At 37.2% G+C, this 21,002-nt stretch overlaps 1 protein-coding gene across 5 annotated transcripts in view; it reads left to right on the forward strand.

Moving 5' to 3' along the window:
* CCSER2 (coiled-coil serine rich protein 2) overlaps positions 1–21,002 on the forward strand; it is a 59,483-nt gene that overhangs the window by 29,710 nt on the left and 8,771 nt on the right. For 3 of the 5 annotated variants that reach the window (XM_056494672.1, XM_056494674.1, XM_056494673.1), the window contains 4 exons: positions 443–629; positions 5,976–6,059; positions 6,637–6,723; positions 8,212–8,310. In XM_056494672.1, coding sequence (XP_056350647.1) covers positions 443–629; positions 5,976–6,059; positions 6,637–6,723; positions 8,212–8,310 — 457 coding nt within the window. Of the gene's footprint in view, positions 1–442; positions 630–5,975; positions 6,060–6,636; positions 6,724–8,211; positions 8,311–16,230; positions 16,316–21,002 lie in introns of all 5 variants that reach the window. The other 2 variants (XM_056494675.1, XM_056494676.1) reach the window with 1 other exon arrangement.

The following is a 21,002-nucleotide window of genomic DNA, read 5'->3' on the forward strand; positions in this document are numbered from 1 at the left end:
ATTCCAAGTACTTGTTGCTCATGTTGATACAATATTATACATGTTGATTGAAATACCTTATGTGTTCCATGGAAAACCATTGCCATGTCTTACTACTTGCATTTTGTAAGTTTGAGCAGCTTTCTGTAGTTTAATTTGTTGGTAAAATAAGTGCAACCTTATAGTCCTCAAAGGGTTGAATGACAGTTTATAGAAATTCTGCTGAACTAACTGGTTTTAGGGTACTGTAGTTTCTAGTCTGAGAGACGTCCCTGGGAGTGAAAAGGAAAGCTCTGTATTTAAGTGAAATAGCATTGACATTTTCTGATTCATTAATTTATTTTCTGCTGTGTGCCGCAGTACGTAAGTATAGCCCACATTGCATGACGCTTACCTTTTTACCAAATGCTGTCCAGCTGCACCTTGGCATCTCTGTGTTTTTCTGTTTTGGATTTCTTCTCAGGGGCTCAGGCTACCTGGAGCCATCTGTGGGTGCCCTGGAGAGCTGCAGAGCAGGCAGCAGCGCGCAGGCGCCGCGGGCGCTGGCGGAGAACACGGTGATGCTGGACGAGATGACGCTGCGGCACATGGTGCAGGACTGCACCGCCGTCAAAACCCAGCTCCTCAAACTCAAGAGGCTGCTGCACCAGGTGGGCTGCCCACAGGGACTGGAGCACAAATAAACTGGGGACTGTGCCTAGATGGGCTTATCTTCTGCTTGGCCTTATTAGGATATTGGCATTCAGGTATACGTTGAATTACAGAGTTCCAGAGGATATTGGCATTCAGGTATACATTGAATTACAGAGTTCCAGAAAGTGACTATACCTTTTATTGCTGTTTCCAATAATACCTTTTCTGCCTTGTCAGCACTTTACTGACTACAAAACATGCTAACTACTAAACATTTTAATATTTATTCAATATTAAATTTTACTTCTCTGAGGAAACGTCAAATTAAAAAAGAAAATAAGTGGATGTGAAAACCAGCTTTTTTTCCCAATAAGATTCAAAAAAGCTGGGAGTTTAAAAGAATTAAAAAGCATTAAAATTGATCTCTTTGGTCAAACTTGCATTCAGCAAGTCAATGCTAATAGCTTTTTCTTAAAACTTTGTTTTCCTCATTCTTTTCTGTGTGATTTGACAAGGAGTTTAGCAAATCCTGCTAGGTCATCTCTATTGGAAGTGTTCAAATTTAACTAATTTCATAATAATTTCTATGTTATGAAATAGTCATAAGCTTTTAAGGAGCTTTTTCAATGCACCTCAAAACTTGGCAAGTTGTGGGAGTTAATAAAGTGCTAAGTGACTCAGCAGAACTATGGCATTTAAAATATGGCTACAAAAATTCCTTTGTTACCATAATAAAAAACAGTCCATGAGGCTTTCTTTGGAGGCATATACAGATTAGCATTGAAAAGTGTTTGTGTGATGTTGTCTTTTAATACCAGATTCATTGCTGTTCTTTCCTAATGTGATAATGAAATGAAAATTGTGCCTTAAAAGTAAGGCACTAAAACAAAACACAGCAGAAAAGAAAGCAAATCAACCTTGGACTAATACAAGGGTGTGATTGTACCTTTTAGAAATGTGAGCATTTGCTTCCTGTGCTAACTGAGATGTATTCCTGATTTTGTCAGGGGAAAAACAATTGTAATAGAATTAATGAAGTGTCAGAAGGGGCAGGTGTGTTCTTAGAACCTAATATCTGAGTGGTAGGCTGCATAAACTATGCCCCCAACAGCCCCAGGCATTAATACAGAGGTAGCAGGGAACCTTTATCTAGGGCTTTTAATACCTTTAACACAAGGACAATTTGGCAACTTGATGGATGATCTGTGTGTGTGGCTCATGGTGTAAAGGCTTGCACATTATAGCTGAGTACTGTGTGGCCCTGCAGAGTATCCTGTGTAAAATCCTGGGATTCTGACAGGTTGCAGAATAAAAACCTTGACTTAAGTAGCTCAGATTAATTTTTTACAAAGAACTTAAATGCACAGGATGAAGCAGTTACTCTTAATATGTCCATGTTTTGAAATTTGCTCCTTGTCTTGACAAGTGCCTGATCCTTCCTCCCTGTAACAGTGAGTTTAGTAATAACAGGTATTATTCTTCCCTTCAAACTGTGTCAGGCACACTTGGCTGTATTTTCCTGGCCTAAACCAACTCTGTTTTGACTCACTGCTTCCACAACTCATCACTGGACTTCTGAATATTTATTCTACTCTCCTGTGTATAATCCAGTCTTTTAATCAAAGATCATGAATAGTAATGAAAAAGTAAATAAGCATGCTACAAAGGGGGAAACTTTATTACCTTAATCTGCTGAAAAATTAGGGCAAAACTTGTATGAAATATTTTTTCATTACATTAAAGTGTTAAGCCTTTACAGTAAACATTGAGCTTCATACTAATGGGAATGAGTAAAAATGCCACAATTCTTTTTTACTTCTTGATCCAAAATATAGCTTTGAAAACAATTAGTTGAACTTCAGCGTTCTGAACTGTGAACTAGGACTGGAACATAGGCAGCTTCTTTCAAAATATAAAAAAATCAAGGTCTAAAGTCAATTGCTTTCAAACTCCTGTTGTATTATGGAAGCAGAAGTTCTGTTAGCTCCACCAGTATTACACATTTAAATGTATGTGTTGCTTTTCTCCTGTTGTGACATTCAGCAATAATATTTAATTTGGATAGGTAGAAATAGAGCTGTAGTCAGGACTTAGGCATGAGGTCTCAGAGGAACAGTTCCAGTAAAATAGGAAGAGTTAGTAATTAAATTCAGTTTTATACAATTATCTAATCAGCCATAGTGTGACTTAGTGTGGAGCACAGGACGTAATGAATGTATACCTAGCAGATTCCTGGGGAGACTTAATGTGCTGTACTAGATTCATTGCTGTGACTGGAGCTCACATAACTGGATATAAATTAGCTGGAGTATTGTTAGCAGCATGGCTGCAGCAGTGTGGGGTTGGTGCTGCATTCCCTGTTCAGCTTGGAAAAATAAACAGTTACTTGAGTACCAGAGCCTTGGCTGAGCTCTGTGTGACCAGGGTGACAGTGGCAGGAGTACACGTGCTGACTGCTTACTCCTCACACACTGCCATCTTCCTGTGCCTTCAAACAGTGAAATCAGCAGTAGGAGTCTCTCATAATGAGAGACACAGTGTGTGTATAAGCTTCTCTGACTTCTCAGTGATGTTATACTAACCTATATGGAATGAAAAATGTAGCTTGTTCTTGTACTAAATGCAGCCATGTTTATAGAGAGTGTGCTGCTGGAGAGCATTCTCTCTTTAATGCTTAACTGGAGTGTTAACTTTGTATTGTAAGAAGAAAATGCTTTGGAAGTCTAATTCTAGTAATAATTGACATGTAAATGTTGATGCCTCTTAAACATTGACTAAGGTACTTCATTTGCATGCTTATTAAGAAATAAGTTTTCTTCTGATCTTAACAATTTCTTCCTCCTCCTCAATTAATTTCATAAACTTGCAGCTCTGGGTGGAGGCTAATGTGTTAATACAGTTTTAAATAAGATTGTTCTGTTTCTGTTGCCCTGGAGCCTTTGATCTTGGCAAGGATTGACCATCCTCTGTAGTAACCCAGCAGTGCTTGCAACCACTCTGTCTTGCCTCAGATCAGCACTTGGTGCTCTTGTAGGGAGGACTGAAACATGAATAGTTCTATGAAACTGTGAGATCTGTGGAGCTCTTTTTTTTCTGTGGGAGGCAGGTTTTATGAAAAATGTTTCATTTCAACTCATCTGTCCTGAATGGAGATGAAATTCTATTTTTCAAGCACAGATCTTCACTGTAACTTCTCAGATACGGCCTATTTGTATGAAGAGGTGTGAATGAAAACGTCAACCATGTAGTACAAAGTTGCTAAATGCATCAGTACATTTTGCTGATGTTCCAGATCAGTAACTCACTTGGGTACCTTTGAAATACATATTCATTGTGTTCTTTTCTTTTTGCATCTGGTGAGATCCACAGGAGAGATTCATCTTTGTTTATGAGAAGCCTGAAGTTGAGAAAGAAACAGACTTACAAAATAAAAGGATGTTTTTGTGTCATGCATTAAGTTGTATGAATTACCCATACAATTATTTTTCACTAGCCACAAAATAGTTCACCTCAGTGACTTAATTGTGCTTGAAAGAAACAGAACCAAAAGAGATGAACAAACAATAGCAAATCAAATTGGCAAATTTAAGGGTCAAGCCATTATTTAACTGTCAGACTGTTGCTGTTGACAGTGTTTGACAGTGGGCACTGAGATTGACATGGCCTGGATGAACCTGCACTCAGAATGCCAAGCAGGCAGCAGGTGAATAGCACCCTCTGCTTGATGGCCACTTAACTTCTGCTTGCATCACTACAGAAATGCCATTAGCAAAGGAGCCTATTCAGATCAGTGATTTGTACTGAATAAAGCTTAGAATTGGCAATCAAAACCTAGACCTTGGTAAAACTTTGGTAGACCCTCATAAACTTGCCACTGCTCTGTATAAGTGATTATACCAAAATAAACAATGTATTCTGCTACTGTAAAAATCTTAGAGGGAGCAGGTTTTTAAATTGCCTGTTGTACTGTGATGTGCAATCTGGTGATACCTTTATAAAGTTAATTGTATCTTTACCAAAAGATTTAAAGCATGTGTTCTCTCCAGGTTTCCAGATTTGATAATATTTTGGTGTACTTCTTAGTATTATTTCTAGCCTACCAAAAATAGCATATGCATACAAGCAGATGCATTTTCTTTGCTAATTCTATCATCTTTTTAGTAATTCTAATATGTTCTTTTTTGTTCAAGGCTGATATTTTGCTGAGTTTCCCTGTTTCATTTTAGCAATATAATGAGCAAGACACAAAAAGCACAAGACAGATTTCCTAGATTAATCCTAGCATGTGTTCAAATGGGGGCTTGAGTTCCCACTGATAGTGTTAGAACTGTTTCTTTTCCAGTTATGCCTTGTTCTCTACATGTGTACTGAGATAATTATGACAGTGGTGAGGGAATTGCTGCAAATGACCTTTGTCCCTGCTTTGCTGGTGAATGAGTCAGGTGTAGCACAGTACTGAGTACTGATTTAAATCACCAGGGAGTGTGTGGCATACTAACCTTCTTTGCAATAAGGTCTCAGTCTGCTGTTGTAGAATATCTTATTGCTCCACTTCCCTGCATTTTAATAGCTGTAAATGTATATTGTAGTTACAGAGCTTTGAAAAGCCATGCAAGATACTTTTGCATGAAATGATTTGTCTTGTTTTGTATTTTTTCCCATTCCCATGATGACTTTTTCACAGTTGTAACTGTGACCATCTGTAGCTTCACTTCTGAGTGTATTTGTTTGAATCATTGCTTAAAATAAAATGATGCTGAATTTTGTTAATTGGGAAATATAAGGTAAATATAAAATACAATATAAATGTGCAAAAAATAATTTGTTAAACTGTAAGTAATTCTAGGATTTTAATTGCTGCACTTTTCCTGTAGCATTTTAGAAATGTTTGTTTTTAATGGTGTTATTGTGCTAATTATTTCAGAGCACTCTGTTAGAATTTGTCCCTAACATGGAGTGTAAACTGCTGCTTCATCAGTCTTTAACTTGTTGGCCATGGGCCTGGAAGGGACAAACAGCTACTTTAGAACTGAATACAGCTGAGTGCTGGACAGTGTAAACTTGACTGTTCTCAAAATTGCCAGTCTATTAAAAGCCCAAGAAACAAAACAAAACAAAAAAAAAAATAATAAAAAAAAAAACTACCCCAAAAATCCCCAACTAAACAAAAAAAGCACCAAAAAACTGTGAGATGTAAAGTTCTGTCAAGTTATGGAAATTAATTTTAAGTGTCTATAGCATGGCACTTACTTGGGTATTGTACACAGACTGCAGCAAGGGAGGATTTCCTTTTGGGGGAAAAAGGAAATTTGCTGTTTCAACAAGTAATTCAAACTTGTATTCTTGTTTTTGTCCCCTGGTAGAATGATGAAAATGTGTCACTCCAGGACATCACATTCTCAGTTCCATCGAGTCCAGAACCAGAAGAAGCTGCATCAACTTTTAAGGTAAATGACATTGGCTCTAAGGAATAAAAGATGCAAACCTGTTTATGTTCAGAAAACACACCCAAAGCTTGTGTGATACTGAAGTACTGCTTCTTGCTTCTTTCTTTGTTTAAATGCTAACCTAGGTGAACCCCACAAAGTCAGTGGCAAGTTTATTGTTTTACAATGGGTATTAAAGGCAGAAGAAATCATAATAGGTATTGCAGATGGGATCATCTTTTATAGTTGCAGACTTGTAATATTGTGTTTTCTGTGATGGTAAGGTTTTTGCTGACTAGGCCTGTTCATCTACATTATGTTACTTGTTTGCACAACAGATGAATTACTGCTTCAAAAATGCAGCTGATTTACTTGCCCTGGAAATTTAGCAGGTCAGGTGAATTTGGGCACTTAAAGGGACTTTTAGTTTAGTTTCTTTACTCTTTAGCCTGTGCCTGCAGCCCCTCTCTCTTGTGAACAGGAGGAAAGCATGTGCTGTGTCACTGCCATCCCTCCAGGCATGCCTGATCTCACATGTCCTGTAGGGGTGGTGCTTTAGATCATGCAGTCCTTATAGAAAACCATTGTTCTCTTGCAGATGGATGATCTGCTGAATGAGATCAGGCAGCTTAAAGATGAACTGAGGAAAAAGGATGAAACAATCAACCAATTAGAGCAGCAGCTTGTAAGTATAATCTAAAATGTTTAGCAAAATCCCAGGTGTGCAATGCAGAGTGCCAACTTCAGTAGGCAGTTCTGATGAAGGCTTTGAGAGCTTAAACAGCTATTTTTTTCCTGCACTCCCACTGTAACAAAGGTAGGTTTGGGTTTGCAGTTGTGCTCTTGGGATCTTTAATTCCATTAACCTGGTCATGATTTTGTGTGGCACTAAGCAAGGATGTTTAAAGTATTTAATTTAAAGTATTTAATTTCTAAAATAATTTTGAAAAATAAAGTAACTCCTAGATGAAATTCTAGAAGCTGCACAAAAATAACAGTGAGGAAATGATGAGGCTACACTTAAAGTATTTTAAAAATGAATAAGGATTGGCCTATCATTTTGGTTAAAGGTTTTGTTACTGCTTTTTTTTTCTCCCTCTCTTTTCCTCTACTGTCCATTATCTTATTAAAGAGCTACACCATGGAATTTAAAGCAGAGCAAGGTAGTATTCTACGTTGATTGCTTTTTTAGGAAACAATACAAAATAAGTTAAATAGATTAAATCTGCCAGCTAAGAACAAGTTGAGGGGGTACTTCATCCTAAATTAGGTCCAGGGAGACACAAGGCCTCCAGTAAAGTCACATATGCCTTTTACCTTTTTGTTCTTAGTTCTGAGTTGGATTTTGCTGTGTGTATCTTTGCATTTGGTTCTGGTAATATCACCTACTGTGACAATTCTTGTAAAATAGCCCCACATTTTCAAGCCACAGCAAGACCCTACAGGCAGGGTAGATGAGATGCCAAGAGGTGCACACCATATGTATTTATCATAGCTGGAGACAGTACTTGTGCTTTAATAAAATGCCTAACATGTGCTTTTTTAGGTGTGTGCAGTAAAACTGAGCTGTGGTCTTCATGCTCTCCCTCTCTGGCTTAGGAACATTCCTTCTAAAACAAAACTGAAAGATGAAGTTCTGACATTTCTTCTGCTGTTTAAACAGCAGAATCCCAGATCACAGCATACCAAACCAAATTACCTTGTTTGCTAGCATTTTGCAGTAAGTGTTGGGTTTTGGGTACACTTAATCTCACTCTTAACAATCAGCCAAAATTCCTTGAAGGAAGTTTCTTATTGCCTGCTCAGTCATGTACCTGATTGCTGGAGTAACCTGTAAGTGGTGCAGCAGAGGAACTCTGCTGTAGAGATGGTAAAACTTACATTTGTAATGACTGAAAGATGACTTGAAGAACTCAGTGCTTCTGAAATTTAAGTGGAAAAACTCTTTCCAGAAGTCAATATTTATTCTGGATTACTTCTCAGTATCCTCTGAGAAAAGCAGCAGTTGTGCAGCACTGTAAATAGTGGTTTCTACAGTTTAATCGTACTGTGTTCTACAATCAGCTCATGCTTCATGTTTGAACACTGGGCCTTGACTGTACTTTTCAAGAGGCTTGGTTGGCTAATGGCTAACTAATTCTTGTTTCTTTTTCTCTTTTTGGGGGTGATTAAGGCCACCAGATGTAACTGCCAGAAGGACAGTCAGAAACCTCCAGGGGCAGTGCGCGCGTGTGCCGATAAATTCACGCAGACCTCCTGGAGGAGGAGTTCTGTGAGTAAAGTGGGCCCTTCGTGCTCGGGTACTTCTCTCTGCCTCTCATTCCCCACCTGTACAACCTTGGCTCTCACTCAAGTCAGCCTTGTTTAAGAGATTCTGTGCTGTCTGTGAGTAGCGTGCTTCCTGCTCTGCAACCCTTGCATTCTTTTGCAGGCCTGTTATGTAAACTAATATTACAAACATTTATTTTAAAATAAATAATTAAACTTTAGAAATCTTCTCTTTTAAATAATCACCATTTGCAGTATTTAAGTTACAGTAAATCCAAGCTGTATATCTAGTCATACTTAAGAGATTTTCTTATATCCTGACTTCAAAGTCAAAGGTATCTCTTCAGGTTTTTTCCTGGTTAGATTTTCATTGTTGATGCTTTCATATTTGTTGAGGAAAAGAAACAGGGTATTCTAAGTTCCAGTGCATAAGTATAAAAGCAGAAGTAAATATTGTTTAATATTTTTTATTCTAATTCATTTTAATAACTTGAATAATTAAAAAAAACATCTGTGAAAATCACTTTGACAAGAGACATCTTCATTCCCATATATTGTTGCATGGATCTCATTTGTTTCCACTATGTAAAATTTACATTCTTCATGGAACACCAATAGAATATTTGAGATGGGGGGGAACAGCATATTTGATATTATATAATGAGCAGAAATTGCCTTTGCTAAACCAAGCTTTTGTTAGTTACCAGTAAATAGCATTTGGATCTTGAAGCTACTGTTCTAGCTAGAAAACCTAGGACATTTTATTAAAAGGTTAAAAATGGGTTTGATTTTTTTTTTGTTTCTTTGCTTTTATCCTACCTTGAGTTACTTTATGTAAGCTTGTAGTAAAGATGAATCAATCCTTATATCCTTCTAAAATTTCTCTTTTAAATATATAGTGCTAGTGTGTTCACCAGTTACTGGCAAACAACTGTACCCATGTTTTCCAACCTCCTTCTTTCTGTCTGAACCCACTGTCAAAAGATTATAACCTTAAGTAGCTTTTGGTTTGCTTTGACACTTCTGCTCCTCCATGTACATGGAACATCTTGATTCATCCCATTTGTTTCTTCTTTTACTTTGGAGCTTCTGAGCCCTTGCATTGTTTCTTTTCCCAATTTCATTTCATGTGTGTGCTGGTCATTGGATGTCTTTGTGCATTGATACTGTTGCAAGTTAGTGGCTATTTTTCCATCTTCTTTTTTTTCCAGCTCATTTATCACATGGCTTCAGAGACAAGATTAATTAGTGGAAAGTTAGTTGCTAAGTACACAAGTTTTAGCTTGTGCTACTTGTGTCTATCGATAAGACAAAGATTTTGGAGAAGATGGGGAATGTGAGTTTCTGTCTTAAGCACAAGGAGTCACTCAGCACAGTTGTCTGGTTTGGGTCAGGTTGGCCAGTTATATTGTTACAGTTATATTGTAGTTTTGATCAAAAAGACATTTTTTTGTCAGGGGGATGTTTGGGTTAAGGGATAGTATCTTTAAGAAGAACTAAAGGAACCTCTGCTGTGTCCATGGTTGGGTGTGTGGATATATGTATATGATACAGATATGTATTCCTAGGCATATGATCTTGAACACACAATCCAAACAGCTTGTCTTTTTATCCATGGGCACAGTTTCTCATGAAATTAATAAAGGACTTAGGAAAATTCATGAAGTGTTAGCAAATTTTGAAACTATGCTGCTTTTCAGGACCTTTTTGATAGCTGGGAAGTTTTGGGCATGTTTTTCTGGGTTTTTCAGTATCTTCATGTGCATATTTGTAAGTTACAGGCTGTCTGCCAGCCAACAGAAACAGGAACTCCATAAAGCAGGATTTCTTCAAGGAGAACGATGATTTGACTGATGCAAATTTCAGTTCTAATGGTCAGACCTCAACTTTCTGGTTTAATGCTTCCTCTGCTAATGCATTTGGGTGCTTCCTTGCATGGCTTAATAGACACGTTAATGTATAAAATAATTTTTGATCTGGAACCTAGTAACAAAAAAACATCTTTTACAATATAAAGGGGACACAATCAGCTTTTTTTTCTTGAGGGTAAGAGTACAATAAATAGGAGACACCTAAGGAAAACATATTCTCACTACTCAAATCCCAAAAACCTCTTAACAAATTGTTTTGCTTTATTAACATTCCTCTTCAATTTAATTTCATGGTCTTGACCTAAGTATAAAGGCTAAGAAAAATCATGTTTATTGATTCTATATGTGGTAAAAAAACATTTAATATTTATGTTAATATTTATGAAATTATCAGGTTTTTATGTAGACTAGTTTTTTAAAATATAGATTCGCTTTTATTTTTTTAAAATCAAAGTGTAATTGAAGTCTTGGCAATGACAAAATGGCTCCTTTGAGGCATCTTAGCATTTTGCTTCTTTAGGTTTGTTAACAGTTTTCGATTTTAACTATTTAGGGTTTTTCCTATTAGTGTTGACCTGTCCATCATTTTAAATTATAGTGGATATTAGGTGCCTCAGGTCTCAAAATTTTAAAATTAATGTGACTATTTCTAAATTTTGTGTATTCTATGCAAATCAGAACTGATACAATGTTTTTATTCCTCAGGAGTTAGTACCAGTCTGGGAACACAGTGATTTAGTGTTCCAAGGAATACTTTAAATGCTTACTGAAATGTGCCTAACAAACATTGCTAATGTAGTGTGTCATAAAGAATAGATGCTAGAATAATAGGATATTAAACATATTTGTTTTTAAAAGTCATGTTCACACAGTTTCTTTGTAATTAAGTATTTCTAGAAAATGGCCCATTCTGATGTGACTATAAACTTGTCTGGTGTTGTTCTCTCCAGGGACCACAGTTTTCAAAGTACTTTTAGTTTTTTTCATATTTAAAGGTAAATATGTACATTAGTGGAAGTTGTGTAACTTAATCCTTGAAACTTAGTGCTCACATAATAAAACTAGGGGCTGGAAAGAAATGTTCGGGAAATTTGATTTCTTAAAAATTGGTAGGTAGCTACCTATTGCCTGTCAACTGTGTCTGTGACATGGTATTTCTTGTAAGTGACCTGTCAGGATGCTCAAAATTTAGGTAACTTCTTATTGTTTGTGTTTTATTCTTGGTTAGCCATCCTTGGGATAAAGGCTTGTACAAATACTTGCTGGCAGGGTAGACCATGATATTTCTGGAAGGATCTGTCACAGGTGTCTAATACAGAATTCATTCCAGTTACTATGTCTTAACGATTCTACTGTCATGGAAAAAAATAACCAAACCCTGGAAGAAGGTAACATTTCTTGAAGAAATTAATGTTAATGAACAACTTACAAGAAAGAAAAATGTGAACATCTGTTGCCACACTTGACTTGCAGGCTTTGCAGGATTGTTTCTCTAATAGTAAATACTGATATTTTTCAGACTTTGAGGGTAAAGGGGTTAGAAGTCAAGTTTCTGTTCATAAATCATTTGGTTTCTTGAGCTGGAAAGGATGTTGGCAGACGCCGGGAAGTAAATGACAAGCAAACAAACTGCAAAGCCTTGAATTTGGTCTGAGATACCTGCAGGAGATTCTGGCCTGTAAGGACCAGTTCCTCTTAGTTGCTGGTTCCTCTTCCACTCTCTGCAAGGTAGTGTGTACGGTAAAAGCTGGGTATTTCCCCTTGGTAACAGCTCACAGTGATGAGGATGAGCTGTGCTGCCTAAATGTGTGTACAAGTCCATTCTTGTCTGCTAAAATGACAACAGAACCTGTCAGTTTGCATGGGAGCATGCATGGTCTTGCTCTTTGCTTCATCTTTTCTCTACTTTTGCACTATTCTTCACCCCACTTTTGAATTTTGTTCCAGTTTGTCATTCCAAAGCCTCTCATGTCAGTTGTTTCAATGAACCTTTGTAATCCTTTGTCTCTCTGTGTGTGCTGTTGTCCTTCTGGTTTTACTATCTTTTTCTACCTTAGCCTTAAACATCTTGTATGTGTTAGCTTCACAACCATTGATGGAAACTTGCAGCTCTTGAGGTCCAGTCACTGTATGTGTTCATCTTCACATCCAGCCTTGGTTTCTCTCCCTTCCAATGCTCTGCTGTTTGCTTCATGTTCTTATACATGTACTTGGTGAAACAAAACCATAGCTGGACTAGGTGGGCATATTGTACACCTGTCTCCTGTGCTGTGACTCTGCATGACACAGAAGGGAGGTCCTTGAACCCTTCACAAGCATTTCTTGTTTGCTTTAGTGTAAACTAGCACATAAAACTGGGTTGGTGATGTTTTTCATATGAATACTTTCAGAAAGACTGTTACATGTCAGAACTGCTAATTCATAATCTCTTTCTGGATGCTAGGCCAGTAAGAGAAGAGTGCAGCAGAAACATTTTGTTTGCCTCAGTATTGAAGTCTGTCATTCTAGGTTTGTTCATGATGTGGAGCTCTGAGTGTGTATGAGACAACTGGCAGTGCTTGGTGAGAGGTGGCAAAAATCACCTCCTCATTGAAGTGCTCAGAGGCTCCAGTTGTATGAATTTTAAAAAAGGATCTTTGCTATATTTGTTTCTGCAGCAGAAAAGGCCTTTAAAGCAGTAGCAGTGTTGCATGTTGGTGTATCCTTGGGAAAAGAACTGGAATATATGGCTGTTGGACTAAAATCACTGTGTGGCAATAGCTTAAACATATTTTGCTTCTCCTTTTCTGGCAGAAGCAATTGCTTTTGTTCATGTGATTTCTTATTCTAAGGTTGAAGTCTGCTCGTAACTAACAATGGAAAACTCTGGCCTTAGTCTTCATAGTAGCATTTAAAAGAAGAAACAGCCACCAGGTTTTCCCAGTGCAGTTACAGTCAGAACTTCATAAAGCATTTAGTACAACATAAATAGTACAATTCATCAGGATCTCAGAAGAACATTTTTCCTTCTGGTTTGTAGACTGCTTTATCTCAGCTGCTTCTACTTTTCCACTCCTGAATCTCATGTTAAATTCTGATTCACTTCTCTTTGGGGATGCCTTTGCTATTTCACAAATCCAGTATCTGGAAAATAAAACAGGAATGGGATTTAAGAGTAATGGCTGGATGCATGTAATAGCTATGGGGAGGGACTGTTCAAACCTCTGTCTAACATTAAAGTCTTAGTGGAAAAAGTTGATTCAGAACCCAGAAGAATCCCATCAGATTTTTTTTTTTTTGGGGGGTTGTTTGTTTTTTTAATAGAAGTTGAGGTAAGTCGTGTTCTCATCTTTCAGTTCTAGAATTCCTTGCTTATGTAATAAATAAGTGGCGATTCAGGTTTTTCTTCTTTTACTTTTCGTAGGAAACTGCCACATTATCTGTGTATTTTGAATATGTGCCATCATCATCTGAGGAAATGTATTTATTAGTGGTTTTCTTTTTTCCTCCTCTTTAGATTTTCTTGGGAACCTCAGTGCACATATAAGTAACAGGAAATGAATATGAGTTGATATTTAAAGGAGAATGCTTGGTAAATTTTCTGGAGTTTTATACAATAATTACTATTAAAAGAAAATTAATCTTTTTGTAAGCCAGGCATATTTGCAGATACTTAAATATTATATGCTATATCAATGGGATTGGTACATCCTTTATAATTTTTATAACCAGTTTAAGTCATAGCACTCGTCTTAATACATTCCCAGTGCTGTATCTGCTGATCCTTACTTTTTCAATTGATGTTGATTTTAATTACCTTATTTGATGTACAGTTAAACAACCTTTTTATTTTAGGTATTTTTAGAAAAAAAAAAATTATTTATTAATTTATTACAAAAAAAGAAACCTGGCATTTATTTGAAACTTACCTGTATGGAGCAATGTCAACTGCAGCATTTGGGAGAAGGGGATTAAAATATGCCTGGAGAGCAGTTCACTTCAGCAGGCAAAAGATTCAAGGAAGTTACTTGCACTTTCTTCATTTACCTCTCCAGTCAGAGAAATGATAAAGTAGCATGAAGAATTATTGAGAAGACTGTACTTAGTGCTGTGCTTTGAAGTGCTAATATGGATGATTAAAAATTTCTGGAATGTATCAAGCCATGTAAATATTTCATTGCCTTTACAATAGCATCTTAACTATTATGTAGCTCAGATGGCTTGTGCTTCTCTTAATCTCTCTTTTCAGAGAGTAAAAGGGAGAGGATATAAAATTTTCACCTCCCCTCTTAATGTGTTAAAAATTTCAAAGAAGTCTAGAAAAAGCCCATTGCCAACTCAGATGAGTCTCTGCAAAATCAGACTTGTGCCTGGTGATAATGTACTTTCTACTACGTGGAGATGCATTATCTTTAGAGAATGGGAAGTTTGTCTTGGTGTTCCAGTACCCTGACACAATTTTGGATGAAATGTGAACAAACCTGTAAAATGTAGTGTTCTTTTGTACAGCACTATGAAATCCAAAGTGTTTGATAACTTCCTCATCTGATTGATAAATCGTGTTATTTAATGTATGTACCTCTTCAGCACATTATATTATTTTGTCACATTGCTTGACTGAAGCTAGTACTGTTCCAGTACATTCATGCAGCAGTCTAAAAATTGTGACCCTAATGACCATTGATGGAGGACTGTAAGAACACATTAGGTAATCGATACCTCCATCTAGAGATAATCAGACTGAAGAACTTGTTTCATTTTTCCCCTCAGATTTTGCTGCAATAATTGTTTTGTCTCAGCTTTTGAAGAACAACGAAGGAGTCTTGTTGGGATTTTTTCTTTATTTCCTGTTCTAGATGAACAGTGTTCTGACTAGCAGATTCTAAGACTTGGTTAAATGCATGTGTTAAGTTTCATCCTAGCAGTACTGAAATGTGGAATAGTGCTGGCTAAAATTAGGAAAGGATAACTGGATCAGGAAAGCGTTTAAAACTCTCCTAAGACAAATAAAAGCAGAAATATTTATTTATAGAAATAATGTGATGTTTAACATTGTTTTAGAAGAAGCATGGAAGTCAAATGGTTTATTATTTGTCCAGCCATGACAGTATGGTCTGCAGCAGAGAATCTGGAGAGGAGGGGCAAACTGGGTTCCTGTTTTCTGTTGTGTGGTTGCTGTTCAGATACCTTCAGCCTGCTGGCTCACAGAGTAGCCACAGTTAGGTGGTCAGGAGGCAGTGGGACAATCATTATTGTAGTACCTGTGTTCCAGGACTTATAAAAGCAGTTTTCAGCTGCTTAAATGGCAAAAGGATTGTAAATATGTAAACTTATCTGCTGAAATAGGAAATCAAGATTGTGTTGTTTAAGAGGGAAGTTGCAGCTTGGATTTGCAAAGGTAAGGATGTGTGGAAAAGGAAAAGTAATAAGAAAATTACTTTGTCACATTTGTGGTGTTTTGAGAGTTCTGACAGGCAAACCCTGCACTGCATGGATCTGCACAGTTCCCTCATCCTTTCACAGAAGACTCACGCTCCAAGAGCAAAGTGCAAGGAAAACAGTTCTGTGTCACCTCTTCCCTTCCACAATAAATAATTCTGAAGAAGTTGGAGTAAAGTGGCCTCTAAAGCACCAGGACTTGTTGGAAAATTTGTTTCTATGCATTAGAAATTTATGTTGTAAACTAAAGTTTACTGGTTTTCCAGTAGATTAGAACTAAGCAAGCTACTACTTGGTGAGGCATTTTCTAAAATACTTTTGAAAGCTGTATAAATACAATTTTTTCATGTATTTTTCATCATGAAAAGCTCGGTTTCTGTACTCTTCCCCTAAAACTATCTTAGACAGAAATGTGTACTTATATATTGAACAAAAATGGAGGTAGTTTATAAGATTTCTGACTAGTTTAGGACATCTGGGCTTTGGTAGCGTGGAACATTTACTTTTACAAAGTAGAACAACTGGAAATATAATGATACCTTTCTAGGGGAAAAAAGAATGGTGTGGCTTTTTGGTGTCTTGTTTTTCCGTTCTCTTTTTTTATTATACTTCTCCCCCTCTCTCTTTCTGCACAGGGTGGGTATTCTGCTCCCTCCTTCTCTCCCTGGCAGGGCTCATTCCAGGGCATCCCTCGGAGTGTTCCACCGCACCGCAGACAGAGTGAGTCTGTACCTCTCACTCATCTCCCTCACCGTGTTCCAGTAGCAGCTTCCCCTTTGCACGCACTGTTCATCTCGTAGTCTCCCCCTCTCAGGCAGATCTCCAGGCATACACGATAGTCTGTGCCTAACAAACCGCTTCCTTCGGCCAGCGTACCAGCAGCTACAACTCATAGCTTTATAACAGTTATTAAATGCCAGTAGACCTCAGCAGTTCTTCAGGCAAACCTGAGTAGGCCCTTGTTTCCAGTCTTGTCTTAACATCAGTCTTGCTTGCTGCATTTCCCTGTTTTCCATGGCTGTGATGCACTCTCCTGTCCGTGTGTGTTCTGTTTGCTCACGCGTCCGCACGCGCACCTGTGGGTCTGTTCACGTGAACGCGTCGTGCTTGTACAGAAAAGTGTTGCTGGGAAAGTGTCACTTGCATTTTCTCTCACAAAAAGTTTTAACTTTGCAGAATGGCTTCCCTCAAACTAATGTTTTTCCCCTTCTCTCAGTATTTGTTGTAAAAAGGCTTCTCTTATACTGAAGTGGCTGTTGCACAACTTGCATGATTTATTAACGTTCCTTATGTGCTAGCTACAGTGTGGGCTGATGTAGAATGCATTTGTTCACTTGGCTTGGATCTGCAAAACAAAAGACAATTGCTGATTTTAAAACTGTATGCTTACGTAGACATAGTGGAATGGTAAGTCTTATTTTGTGCTTTGGTATTTCATTTTGAACAGATAAGTGTTTGAAGAAATATAACTACTTCATAACGCTAAAGTTATATTTTTAAAATGTACTGTAATTTGCAAATTACAGTGCTTGCATAGCAAAGCTCAAGAGTGTATTTGGACAAGAAATAATGGAAAAGTAAAATTATGAAAACAAAGTAAGATTTCCCGGGCCAATGGAGATCTGAAGAGTAAGCTGCACCTTGGAAAACTAAACTTATATATTTCACTGCAATGGTCCTTATTTATATCAATCACCAGTAAAAAAAATCTTAATATTTTGTAAACTGTGCTTCAGATACTCTCTTGATGTTTCTGTGATAATGTTCATGTAAACAACTCATCAGGAACGCACAGCCTGTTTCATGGGCTTTTCTTTGTGCAATAAGGGATGTGCTTCATTTCTCTGTGGTGTTTGATGTGGGACTCAGTGTGTGTAATGAATGTAGAACCCCAAAATCTGATGATTGTGCCTTCTGTTGCTGAATGGATGGGCCAGCCTGGATGATTCACTGTTCTATCAACAGAGACTGACAACAAGGAGATCAGTTTAGACCTAAGGATCATATAAATGTTATGATTTTGAGGCTTCATGACCAGAGAGTCAGAATGGGAGGATGATGTCCCAGCTGCCACGTGAGCCTCTGGTGTCACATTATTCACAGTGGCTTATTAGCTGAAGAAGAAAACTGTTTGCTGATCTTGCTGTTTTTCTGAGCCTCCACCTCATCCCTCCACTAACAAGGGTGGCCTCTTATTTGGGATTCTGTAGTAAACTTTTATTACTGAAGCAGGTTGGATTTTTTTAATATGCATCTTATATATTGCATTCAGTGAATTGCTAGTAAAGGAAGTAAATAAAAATGGGCCCCTAACTAGTTAACTGAAACTGAAACTAATGTATTGTTTAGGAAAGTAAGTTTCTGCTAGTGGAGTGTTCCTAGCTTTTTTCTTTAAGCCTTAGGTTTACTCAGTGGAGCAATACTGGGAATAAAATATAAATCAGGAGGTTCCTTAGACACTTTAATGAAATTCTTGAAAGAAATCACTGATTTATCATTGTGTGAACAGTTCTATAAAGTAGAATATTACTGCAATGGTCACTAGTATCCTTCTTTCCCTAATCTTGGTTCAGTGGTTTCAGTGTTCAGGTTTTTGAGCTGAATGAAATGCCAAATATGGGGTTTTAAGGCAGATGGTGACCTGGGCATCACCACTGAGTGCAGGACAGCCTGAAACATTAATTTCAGTGTTCTTTTGCAATAATACAGAGAAGATGTACGATGGAAACATGAAGTAGTCTCAGGTTTTGTCTGGTTGTGTTTTTCTTTATAGACTTGAAAGTCAAGCACTTCTCTCCTAACTTCTGGATCCTGAACCTAAAATATCATTCTCTGCATGTGAATTCTGCAGGTTTCTTCACTGTGCTGTTGATAGGTGATGGATACATAGATCATTTACAGGCACTGTAGATTATGAGGGTATAAATCTGTTAACTGTTCATATTACAGTATAAAAAACTAAAAATAATTTTCCTCCTGCTGTACAGGACACAAAATATATCCCTGCTAGGTAATATTACACTAGTGTAGGTTTATGATTCTCTGTAAGCACTAATAACAATGTCAGAACACCTGCTGCTGAACTTAGTTTACATATCACTGCACTGCAATACACTTCAGCATTGGATATATGTTTTTCACTTTTAATGACTATTAATTTTTAATATACCCACATTTATTAATTTTGTGGTTTTTCACCAGCTTTGGAAACAATTCAGCACTTTGTGTTTCATAAACATTTTGATAACAGTACATTAATTTTGCCATTTTAGAATAAAAACCATTTAATTTTGTTCCTGTAATTCCCTCGTGTCTAAACTAAACTCCTGTGTAATGGTAACTTATTTTTCTTTTGGTTAGAGGTCATATTTTGATGACATCTCACACTTTGTATAATACAGTTAAACCCTTTTCATTTGTGTTCTGGAGCTTTAATGATGCGGCTCTAGAAACAAACATTTAGAATACACATTGGTAAGGAAGCAATCATGAGTAATACAAGAACATTACACCACCTTTTCTGGGCTCCTTACCTTACCCCAAGTGCTTCTCCACACAGAAATGCTGATCAAAATTGCTTTGTTATTCAAGCATTGCAGTTGTTACATTGCCACTTACTGTGCACATCCTGGAAGAAGTATGTAGACTTTTTGTATGCAAGTATTACAAATAGAGATAATCTAAGCAATTCTAGCAGGTGACACACAGCTGTTGTCACCAAGAAGAAAGCTACTCTATGCCCAGTGACTATAAATCAGATCCAAGCTGTGCTTTTTCATGCATTTTCTTTTAAACAAAGACATGTTGCTCAGTGCTGAAATGTTTCCAAAGCTTTATGGACCAACAAAGCTTTGTAGGGTGTACAAAGTGTTTCTGTTAGCAGAACCAAGTTGCTCCAGAGCATTAGCTGGAAAGTTCTGTGACAAATTCTTACAAATCATTACAGTACTGCCTTTTTTTATGTAAATATTTTTGCTCCAAGATCGTTCAGCTATATGAAGAAGAGTCTTTTAGGAAAAACTCCTTTCCTCCCAACTTCAGTACTTGCAGAGTCAACTACAAGAGAAGTGTCTCCTGTACCTAACTAAATTTATGTTTGCAAAAAAACCCCTTGATTTTGTATTTGGTCATATTTATCTGCTTGCTGCACATATACATCTACATTTGTGGATGAAATATCTGCCTTAATATAGTTATATATTACTTGAATGAATTTTTCTTTGAAGAAAATAAAATTTTCCAAGTTGGGGTTTCTGTACAGACTATGCAGAAAAAAAATAATGCTTTGCCACATTACTAATTATTTTATTAGCCTCATGGCTCTGGTGAATGATGCTTTAAAAAAACGCAATTGTTTTGTGTCATTATTGGAGGTCATTCTCCATACTGCAGAATCCTATATTTTAATGTTGAAATATGGATATAATACAGCTATATCAAAGGGAAAGAAAAAATACATCAAAAAGAAGGTATTATCCAATGCTACAGATTGAAGGTCTGAAATATTGAAGTTTTCCAGAGGTGGAAAATGAGAGCTCTCTGATGCAGCCTTTCAGCAGGGCTGTGTCTGCACAGGCCATGGATTGACATGACAGCTTACCCTGTGCCAAGGCAGTGAGAGGAGGGATGGCAGAATTGATGAGGAAATGAAAAAATTATGTAGCAGGGTTTGTGACCCTTCCCTTCCACCCCTTTCCAAAAAGAACCTGTGGCAGTTGTCTCTTCCAACTCATGAGTGAGTTTTTAGGAAGATGAGTTGTTAAAAATGAGGGCAATATGATCCAAGGATGGAATGCTGTGCCTTTAATGACCTTGCTGTTCAGGGTTAGATACCGATGGAAAGTGTTTTTTTTATACAGTTCTAATAATGCACACAAATTCTAGATGTAGTATTTGGAATGTAAGAAATTAACTGCTAAAACCCTCCAAGTTGTAAGAGCAAAGGTATTCCATGCAGGTCTTGCTATAAATGTGTTTACACTGCATTAATTAAATTCTGTTGCTACTTTTGTTTCTTGAAGGAGGATTATAAACCAATGGGGGACATGGTAATTGCAATTAAAATGGTGAAGTTGCAGTTCTGTCATGGCAATTGCTCATTGTTTTGTCTTGGTCCTCTGACATCATTGTCCTTGTCTTTTTCTTGTCTCTGCTTTCCATTATGCCATTGGCAAGGAGTTGAGAAGTTAGTCCATTACTTCTGTGATAAAGCGTGGTACAGTACAACTTCAGATTTATTCCCATCTCCTCACGCATTCTCACTGTTGGGTTTTTTCTTTGCCCTGTGCATGATGCATGTCTATGGGAGATGTGCATGCAGTTCTTGGATTTTCCATTGCATCGCTTCCCTCCTTCCTCAAGATACTGCAGGGACAAAATGCTTTTATTTCATTCTACAGAGGTATTA

Source organism: Oenanthe melanoleuca, chromosome 6 (genome assembly GCF_029582105.1).
Source record: "Oenanthe melanoleuca isolate GR-GAL-2019-014 chromosome 6, OMel1.0, whole genome shotgun sequence".
NCBI classification, from domain to species: Eukaryota; Metazoa; Chordata; class Aves; order Passeriformes; family Muscicapidae; genus Oenanthe; species Oenanthe melanoleuca.